Source organism: Suricata suricatta, chromosome 13 (assembly GCF_006229205.1).
Source record: "Suricata suricatta isolate VVHF042 chromosome 13, meerkat_22Aug2017_6uvM2_HiC, whole genome shotgun sequence".
In the NCBI taxonomy this organism is placed as follows: Eukaryota; Metazoa; Chordata; class Mammalia; order Carnivora; family Herpestidae; genus Suricata; species Suricata suricatta.
In genome coordinates, this window is record NC_043712.1 from 61,843,558 (window position 1) to 61,854,075 (window position 10,518).

At 40.1% G+C, this 10,518-nt stretch overlaps 1 protein-coding gene across 1 annotated transcript in view; it reads left to right on the forward strand.

Moving 5' to 3' along the window:
- Positions 1 to 8,478, forward strand: part of SLC35D2 (solute carrier family 35 member D2) — a 57,293-nt gene extending 48,815 nt beyond the window's left edge. The window contains exons 10-12 of the mRNA XM_029920806.1: positions 5,252 to 5,372; positions 6,590 to 6,672; positions 7,542 to 8,478. Coding sequence (XP_029776666.1) covers positions 5,252 to 5,372; positions 6,590 to 6,672; positions 7,542 to 7,644 — 307 coding nt within the window. The 3' untranslated portion in view covers positions 7,645 to 8,478. The remainder of the gene's footprint in view (positions 1 to 5,251; positions 5,373 to 6,589; positions 6,673 to 7,541) is intronic.
- Positions 8,479 to 10,518: the final 2,040 nt, after the last annotated feature.

Sequence of the window (10,518 nt, forward strand, 5' to 3'; positions counted from 1 at the left end):
TGAATTAAAAAAAGTTAAGCGTTTTAATCTGCATTTACACATACAGTTCACCCGATTTTTCTACAGTCGTTCGAAGCCCTAATGAGGCCCCAGCAAAGCTTACAAGCCAGATTGCTTAACACACCTAAGCAACTCTTTGAAACCTAATAAACCAAACTTAGAAATGTGGTAAATCAGCTTTCTTTAAATATCAAATACTAGGTTCAGATGGACTCATATTTTCTTAACTTCTTTCAAATGAAAATTGCAAGTCTAATTCCAATTGCAAATTTCAGTTTCAAATCACAGAGGCCAAGATGTTGGGTCCTCTAACTTGTCACACTGTGGTAATTACCTTACTAACAGAGACTTGGTATTCTCAAGATTACAGTATTTAAGGTTGTAATTGAGTTTAGTCCTTAACATGAAAGCTTGGTGTACTTTATCTCTACTATTTTTTCTCTACTATCCCTGTTAAGAAACATACTCAAGCCAAAAGCAGTTACTGATTGAATCTGGATTCTGTTACTAGCAGTCAGAGATTCTCACCTGGACCCTGGGCTGGGCACTGAATTACAGCACGAAGAGACTACCTAAGATACAGGGGCTCCAGCAGAGTCCTTTCTGAAGAGTCTGATTCCCTCCACTGTCACTGGGTGTCCAGATTTCTGACTCCTAACTGGGATTTAGCTTTAAAATCAAACACATCTTATTGTCTGTCTTTTTGGGTGGATGGAATTTGCATCCCACTTAGGCTACAGCTAATTGTCTCACTTCTTGATTGAAATGAACATATTTCTTCTGATTGGATTCTTTCCTGTACAGATATACTTTTTGTCTGGTGCTTGGTGACAATCCTGTAGTCATTTTCTTGTCAATATAGTGCTCAGTGTTGAATGTCTGGTGAATTAACTTTGGTCATAGTGTACAGGTTTATCACTGACATGGAATCCACTGATTTCTCTCTCTCTCTCTGATTCACTCTTTAGTCCCTATCACCCATTTCACCCATCTCCCTGCCCACCTCCTCTGTGGTAACCATCAGTTTGTTCTCTGCAGTTAAACATCTGTATCTTGGTTTCTCTCTTTTTTTTCCCCCTGTGCTCATTTGTTCTTTAAATTCCACATGAGTGAAATCATATGGTATTTGTCTTTCTCTGATTTATTTCTCTTAGCATAATACTTTCTAACTCCATCTAGGTCATTGTGAATGGTGAGATTTCATCCTTTTTTATGGCCAAATAATATTCCATATGTGTGTATATAGCACATTTTTATCCATTCATCTCTTTTTTCCTGATTTTTAAAAATGATTTTTATGCTTTTTATTTATTTTTGAGAGACAGAGTGAGACAGTGTGAGCAAGGGAGGGTTCAGAGAAGAGAGAGGGAGATACAGAATTTGAAGACAGGCTCCAGGCTCTGTGCTAGCTGTCAGCACAGAGCCTGATGTGAGGCTCAAACCCACGACTGAGATCATGACCTGAGCTGAAACTGGACGCTAAACTGACTGAGTCACCCAGGCGCCCCTTTTCCTGGTTTTAAAAAGAAAGATTGATTTAATAAATTTCATTTAATGCAATACACCTAATAGAAATCACAATACAAGGAAAGATTTAAATCATAGCCTCAGAATCTCATACAAACATGACCATTACATTGTATTACATTGGTATTACATTTCAAAATTGTCCCAGATCTTAAAAAAAAAAAAAAGTACAAGCGTACACTTACATGCCTTATAGGATATTAAACCAAATAGCTAGAATTAGCAAACATGCCAGGTGTTTTCACTCTGAAGCATAGACACAGTTCCTCCATTTGAGTTTTACAGAAAGCGTATTTCTCAATGTGTATCCAAAGCTTTCAGAGCATTGTGCTATAAGAGCAACATTTAGCTCTTTCCGCCATCTTGGAACCGGTGGAGGCCTGCTGGGAACAGGAGTCCTAAATCAACAAATATGTCTGGAAGCCTGTGGTCCAGTACCATTTTTGCTGGCTGTAAACAGGGTCTCCGGAACCAGAGGGAGCACACAGCTCTTCTTAAAATTGAAGGTGTTTGTGCTCAAGATGGAACTGAATTCTGTTTAGGCAAGAGATGCGCTTATGTGTACAAAGCAGAGAACAGCACAGCGACTCCTGGTGGCAAATCAAGTAACACCAGAGTCATCTGGGGAAAAGTAACTCGTGCTCATAGAAACAGTGGCCTGGTTTGTGCCAAATTCTGAAGCAGCCTTCCTGCGAAAGCTCTTGGCCACAGGCTCTGTGTGATGGACCTCTCAAGATTTAAACTAACTGAAAAGTAAATAAAGGTGTAGAAAGAAGAAAAAAGCAATGTTTAACGTAAGTATAACTGTTTTAATCTAAACAGACTTGCTGCTTAGGCACAGTCCTACAACGTAACTAACTTGAGGAAAACTAAAAATTGTTTTAACAGTGATGGTCAATACTGAATGTTACCGTTACATCCCAGATGAATGTCTCAGTGTTCAAAATTACTGAGCTTGAAGTTCTAAAACAACCTTAACCTCCACTTTAGAGTAAGCATGAATCATAAGCCTATAATGCAGAACTGTTAAATTTAATTTCTTAATTTTCAATTAAACATTTTTTGATGTTTATTTTTGAGAGAGATACACAGAAAGTGAGCAGGGAAGGGGCAGAGAGAGAGGGAGATAGAGAATCTGAAGCAGGCTCCAGGCTCTGAGCTGTCAGTACAGAGCCTGACGTGAACTCAAAGCCATGAACTTTGAGCTCATGACCTGAGCCAAAGTCAGACACTTGACTGAGCTACCCAGGTGCCCCTAAATTTAATTTTTTAAAGTAGGCTTCACACCCAGTGTGGAGCCCAGTGGAGGGTTTGAATTTGCAACACTGAAATTGAGAGTCAGAAGCATAACTGATTGAGCCACCTAGGTGCCCCTAAGGTTTAGAGAGAGAGGGAGAGGGAGAGGAAGGAAGAAAGGAAGGAAGGAAGGATAGAAGGCAGGAAGAAAGGAAGGAAGGATCGAGGGAAGAAAGGAAGGAAAGAAAGGGAGGGAGGGACAAAGGAAGAAAGGAGGAAGGGAGGAAAGGCAGGAAGGAAAGAAAGAAAAGGAAATAATGAAAAGAGGAAGCTGACCAAGAGTGATCAGAATCAAAGCTATTTTCCATTCATCATTCATCTCTTGACGGACACTTGGGCTGCTTCTATAATTTGGCTATTGTAAATAATGCTGCAGTAAACATAGGGGTGCATGTATTCCTTTGAATTAGTGTTTTTGTGTTTTGGGGGTAAATACATAGTAGTCTGATTACTAGATCATAGAGTGGTTCTATTTTTACTGTATGAAGAACCTCCATAGTGTTTTCCACAGTGGCTGTGCAGTTTGCATTCCCACCAGAAGTGCACAGGTATTCCTTTTTTCCCACATTCTGCCAACACTCATTTCCTGTGTTTTGGATTTTAAACATTCCAACAGGTGTGAGATGATACCACATTGTAGTTTTGATTTGCATTTCCCTGATGATCAGTGATGTTGAGCGTCTTCACATGTCTGTTGTCCATCTGGATGTATTCTTTGGAGGAATGTCTATTTATGTGTTCTGCTCATTTTTTTTTTTTTTTTTTGCTGGATTACTTATTTTGGGGGCATTAAGTTTAATAAATTCCTTGTAGGTTTTGGACACTAACCTTTTATCAGATGTCATTTGCAAATATTGTCTCCCATTCAGTAGATTGCCGTTTAGTTTTATTGACTGTATCTTTTGCCATGCAGCTTTTTATTTTGATGTAGACCCAATAGTTTACTTTCGTTTTTATTTCCTTTGTCTCAGGTGACCTGTCTTGAAAAACGTTGCTATGACCAATGTCAAAGAAATTAATGTCTGTGCTCTCTTCTAGGATTTTTATGGTTTCAGGTCTCACATTTAGGTTCTTGATCTATCTTGAGCTTATTTTTGTGTACAGTGAAAGAAAGTGATCCAGTTTCATTCCTTTGCACATTGCTGTCCAGTTTTTTCAACACCATTTGTTGAAGAGATTGCTTTCCTATTGTATGTTCTTGTCTCCTTTATGGAAGATTAATTGACAATATAATTATAGGTTTTTTTCTGGGTTTTCTGTTCTGTTTTATTGATCTATGTGTCTATTTTTGTGCCAGTACCATACTGTTTTGATGACTACAGCTTTGTAATATAACTTAAAATCTGGAATTATGATACCTCCAGTTTTGGTTTTCTTTTTTAGGATTACTTTGGCTAGTTGGTGTTTTTTCTCATTCCATACAAATTTTAGGATTGTTTGTTCTAGTTCTGTGAAAAATGCTGTGTTTTTATAGGGATTGCATTAAATCTGCAGAGTGCTTTGGGTAGTAGAGACATTTTTACAATATTTGTTCTTCCAATCCATGAACATGAAATATCTTTCCATTTCTTTGTGTCATCTTCAATTTCTTTCATCAGTGTTTTATAGTTTTTGGAGGATAGGTCTTTCATCTCTTTGGTTAAGTTTATTCCTAGTATCTTATTATTTTTGGTACAATTATAAATGGGATTATTGTCATAATTTCTCTTTCTACTGCTTCACTATCAGTGTATAGAAAAGCACCAAATTTCTATACATTGATTTTGTATCCTGTGACTTTACTAAATTTATTTATCAATTCCTTCATGTTTTCTTTATATATTATCACATCATCTGCAAATAGTGAGAACTTTATTTCTTTCTTACCGCTTTGGATGTCTTTTGTTTCCTTTTGTTGTCTCATTGCTGTGGAATCTATTAATTTCAGTCTCTTTCATCCAAAGCCAGTGACCATTCACTGATTCTCGCTTCTAACACCAGTGGTTCTCAGCTGCTGCATAGGAGAATTATCTGTAGAGCTTTGGCACTGCACACGGCCAAGGCCCACCTCAAACCAATAGGAGGAGAGCTGCTGTCAGCCTTCATTGTGTGTAGAAGTGTGCCAGGTGATTCTCATGCACAGGGGACTGGAGAGCACGGCTGCGACAGAGCTGTAAACTAAGGACTTCAGACCATTACAAAAACTTTCTCCCTTCTGACCACCTTGACATGGAAATATAATTGGGAAATGCACAGACAGAATGAAAAACACATCTAAGGGAGAAAGTTTTTCAACTGGACCATTTTCCTCTAACAAGTTGGAGTTATAAAGGGGATGTTTTAAGATGTAGGTTATAAAATCTTTATCGTACATTTTTCTTTTTTATTTGCTTAAAGCACTTGTGGGTGGATCACACAGGGACTCATCTTAATCTGTTATTACACCCAGCGCAGTGCGGCACACATCCAAGCCTTTGCTTCCTTGCCCCAGGTTTCTGTTGATGTACTCCACAGTTTTGTGCAGCTATTACAATTCAGCCCTCACGACTGCAGTGGTTGGAGCCATCAAGGTAAGGGGTGACGCCTTGGGAATCGGGAAATCAGCCATGAATCCAATCTTCATGATAGAAACTGGTTTGATTTTATTGTTGTTACAAGTGGGAGAGTGAGCATGGAGTGATCCCTTCTTAGGTCTTCTCATCCCCTAAGCCGTAAAACAGGGAGGGCTTGTTGATTTAAAAAGGAGAGGCAAATTATGACTTTAAAATTAGGGGTGGCGGGAGGGGATGGTCTGGGAAAATGAAGTAAAAAAACGCTGAAAAAAATTACAAATTTCTGTGCTCACCAAGTGATACTTCGTTTGTTACCTTGTTAGTACGGTTTGGTTTTCTGGGAAGCCTGATGAAGAGCTGTTTTCAGTCTAGGTATATGATCACTTATAAGGTTCTAAACTAATGGATTGTGTGTAGTGTGTTTGGTGTGTGTACGTTGGATACACACAGGACTGAAGAGGAGGGTGGGGTGTTCTGCGGTCTCTTGTACAGTTGCTTTGCTTCTCTGTTCATGTGAACAGAGTGGGTGAAAAACACTGCCTGCTTTAACAGCTGACTTGACTGTTGGCTGCCCAGACCCTCCTAGAATATCCTGGGCAGGGCACTGCTTGGAATTTGTTGGATGTCTAATCTGTGTGAGTTTAGGGTCAGTATGGTTAAAATTCACTACCCAGTGATGGTAAAGAGACGGGATCTGGAAAGCTGATTACAACTCAAGTCTTACATATCTTTTTTTCCTGTGTGTTAACTGCAAGGGGCATGAGTGATGTAGTGTTCTGTAATTGTCATGCCATCGTTAACCTTATTTCTTTATAAAGCCATATGTTATGGTTTTTTGTTCATTCATTCAACACTCTGTGAACACCTGCTATGTACATATAAGTCTCTGGGCAAAATAACTAAAATATTTAGTTTCAGATTTTACCATATACATGTATTTGCCCCCTAAATTCCTCATGTTTAAAATGACTAATCTGGGGTGCCTGGATGGCTCGGTCAGTTAAGTGTCCAACTGTTGATTTTTGGCTCAGGTTGTGATCATGTGGTTTGTGAGATTGAGCCAAGAGTGGGCTTTATGCTGTCAGCATGGAGCCTGCTTGGGATTCTCTTGCTTTCTGCCCCTCCCCTGCTCGTGTGCTCTCTCTCTCTCTCTCTCTGTCTCTCAAAATAAATAAATAAATAAATAAATAAATAAACTTTAATAAAATAAAATGACTAATCCTCTCTCTCTGCAGAATGTATCCATTGCCTACATTGGGATGTTAGTTGGTGGAGACTACATTTTCTCTGTGTTAAACTTCGTAGGGTTAAATATTTGGTAAGTGGGATTTCTAAATGAACTCATTTAAATTTTTTAAAATATTTATCTATTTTTGAGAGAGAGAGAAAGAGCATGTGAGCAGGGGAGGGACAGAGAAAGAGGGAGTCAGAGAATTCAAAGCAGTCTGTAGGCTCCAAGCTGTCAGCATAGAGCCTGACATGGGGCTCGAACCCACGAACCATGAGATCTGACCCAAGCTGAAGTTGGACACTTAACCTACTGAGCCACCCAGGTGCCTCTAAATGAACTCATTTTAGTAAAATATGAATTTTGAAAAGTCTGGGTTTATAAGTGAGAGAATGCAAGATGTTTTGACATTTTGGTTTCTAAGATAATTTTACTTATATCACTCAGTTCATCTGTTTTTATGACATGCTCCTTCACTTGGATCATGGGGACATGTGTAATGAAAATTCGAGGGGCTGAGATCTATATTTAATTCATGTGTCTTTCTCACAAAAACGTCTCCTAAGTTATGTGTCCTCCTCTTGTGAAGCGGGCCTCACTGATGTCCTGCTCTGTCAGAACACCGTGTGCTAAGGATATTGGGCGGAGTGGCTGAGATACTTCTGAAAGGCCTTGTGGGGTCCTAGACATGGGGCCCTGCTGGAGGACAGAAGTACAGTTTATTCAAGAATAGACCAGTATTTGTTTTCTCTCCAAAGTTTACTATTAGGTTTGATCTACTCTTTTTCTTTCCCAAAAGATTTCTAAATTAGAAGAGTGATTCTCATCAAGTCACGCACACACCTGAGTAGAAGAATTCCCTTCAAACTGAGCTGGCTGTTTGGATAAAGATGCCAGGAACTGCTGGCGGTGCCTCCTATGAGATGTATTTATTCTCAGTTTTTTTTTTCTCCTTTCAGCATGGTAGGGGGCTTGAGATACTCCTTTTTAACTTTGAGCCGCCAGCTCAGCCCTAAACAACCTGTGGATGAAGAAAGCAACCCTCTGGACTGGAAGAGTTAGGACCTGGGGCGGACTCGCAGCCTGGCGCGCAGCCTGGACACACAGCGCGGTCTTCCCACGTGTAGGAATGTGGAGCCCGGTGGTCTGGTCGTGGACAACACTCACCTCCCTGGTTAAAGCAGCACCGGAACGTCTGCAAAATGCAGAGAGAATCTACCTCACGTGCTGCTGCACAGCGAGCCCTCGTCAGCCCTGAGAAGTGTATCCAGGCAGAGCCTTCCCATCTAAGAGTGAATCTTTCAGAGTACACCGCTGGTTAGAGGGATGGCTTCCAAAGTCTTGTACAGGCAGAGCACTGACCGGTTGTACCCGTCCACATACCTGTGCTGTTGCTGTTTGCCAGTGCCATGTGTGCTAAGAGGACGGGAAGGTCGATGGTGTGAAAGTGATTCTTATCAGCACCTTGGCCTTAATTTCAAAGGTCTCATCCAAAGCAAAGTGCCAGTGAGAGCATTTTTTCAGTTAAAGCAGACTTGTCTTTATTTTAATAAGGTTAGCCAGTTAACTGCAAGTGATGTGTTAGCTCAGATTTGATTTTATTTGTTGGTATCTTTTCCCAATCATCAAAGTAAAATAAAAAGTATTTTATACACATGCCTCATACTGTGATATTATTGTAGATAGGCTGAAAGACAGTAAGTCAGTTATTCACTCTGCCTTCAGGGTGATCTTCCTTTTAAGGCTCACGCTGGAAAAAACTTATAAAATAACTCAACAGGAAAAAACCTCCATGTGTCCTGTTAATATCTAAGTAACTCCTGTTTCTCTCCCATCTCCCTAGGTTTGTTCAGGGGGCTTTGACATTCAGATCACTTGGACTTTAACCAAAGGTACGTTTCTTCATAAGCTTGTCTAACCTCCCAGACCCGTGGTGTGTGGAAGGAGCTTTGAATGGATGAACATTAGTATTTTTATCTCCATCAGAAAATGAGCTGGCTCCTGGGTGGCTCAGTTGGTTAAACGTCCGACTTCAGCCCAGATCATGATCACACAGTTTCTGGGTTTGAGCCCTGTGTCAGGCTCTGTGCTGACAGCTCAGAGCCTGGAGCCTGCTTCAGATTCTGTGTCTCCCTCTCTGCCCCTTCTCCACTCTCTCTCTTTTTCTTTCTCTCTCTCTCGAAAAAAATGAGTAAACATTAAAAGATTTTTTAAAATTTAGTTTTAATTGTAAAACAGAACATAAAATTTACTATAATAACCATTTCTATGTATATAGTTCAGTAGTATTAAGTATAATGTTGTGCAAACAATCTCTAGAACATTTTCATCTTGCAAAACTGAAACTCTGTACCCATGAAACAATAAGTCCTCATAGCCCCTGGCAACCACCATTCTTTCTGTTTCTATGAATATGATGACTCTCAATATATAAGTGAAATTGCACAGTACTTGTCTTTTTGTGCCTAGCTTACATAAATTAGGCTAATGTCCTCAAGTTCATGCATGTTGTAGCATATGTTAGAATTCCTTTCTAAGGCTGAATAATAATCCATCAGATGGATGGGTGTACCACATTTTGCTTATCCATTTGTCAATGGACATTTGGCTACTTATGAGTAATTCTGCTGTGAACATGGGAGTACCGATGTATCTTTGAGACCCTGCTTTCAATTCTTTAGGATATTAAAATTTATTTCCTCTGTACACAGAATACTTCTGACATCAAATGTGTGGGTGTTTACCTCATATTAAGGAATTCTCCCATTCTCTGGACACCAACAAGATGTCCTACAATTCAATTCTGACATTAATTTCCTGGAGCTAGTGCAGACCCCACAGGGTAAGGGCTCAGTCCCACAAGGCTGCCCCCACTTCAGATGCCTATCTCAAGTCCGAGGTTGTGACCTGTGCTTCTGACCAACCGGGCACGAATTAGTTTTCATACCCCCTCCCTTGGGTTCAATAGTTTGCTAGAATGGCTCACAGAACTCAGAGGCAGTGCCTTACTCTCTAAAAAAGGTTTAAAGGATACAGCCCTGGAACAGCCAGAAAGAAGAGATACATAGGAAAAGGTGTGTGGGAGGGGCTTGGAGCGCCCCACCCTCCCACACATCAAGGTGTTCACCAGCCTGGAGCTCTCCAAACCTCGTGGCTTAGGTGTCCTTACTGTTTCCTACAGCTGCTGCAACATCTTATATTTGCATAAAAATTCCAATTTCTCCATGTCTAACACTTGTTATTTGTTTGTTTGTTTTGTACTAGCCATTCCGATGGGTGCAGGTGGTTATCGCAGAGTTGTAATTTGTATTTCTCTAACTTTTAGTGATCTTGAACATTTTTTTAAATATGCGTATTGGCCATTTGTATATCTTTGGAGAAACGTCTATTTGAGGTGCCTGGTGGCTCAGTTGGTTAAGTGTCCAACTCTTGATTTTGGCTCAGGTCATGATCCCCGGGTTGTGGGATTGAGCCCGCTTTGGGCTCCATGCTGAGTGTGGAGCCTGCTTGGGATTCTCTTTCCCACTGCTCCTCTCCCACTGTCACTCTCTCTCTCTAAAAAAGAAAATCTACCTAAATCCTTTGCCAAGCTTTTAATTGGGTTCTTTTGTTGTTGAGTTGTAAGAGTCCTTTATTATTTTCCTTTTCCTTTTAAAAGGGTCCCAGAGTCTGACCTTGGGGCTTCCAAGCTGTTGTGACAACCCTCTCTTGCGTCATGAACATCATTTCTGAAATCCAGAGGCCAAAAATGCTAAGGTTGAAAAATGCAAACATCAACTCATGTTTTCAGTGACAAAACCAAGAGTAACAAGTTTTCATTCTTAGAATTTTTAAAGGAAGATGATTTTGTTTTTCTATTCTGATTATGGTTAATCCATTGTTTTCATAGCTGGGATGCCTCCTAGGCATTCTTATTTAATTCTTTTTTCTTCTGTA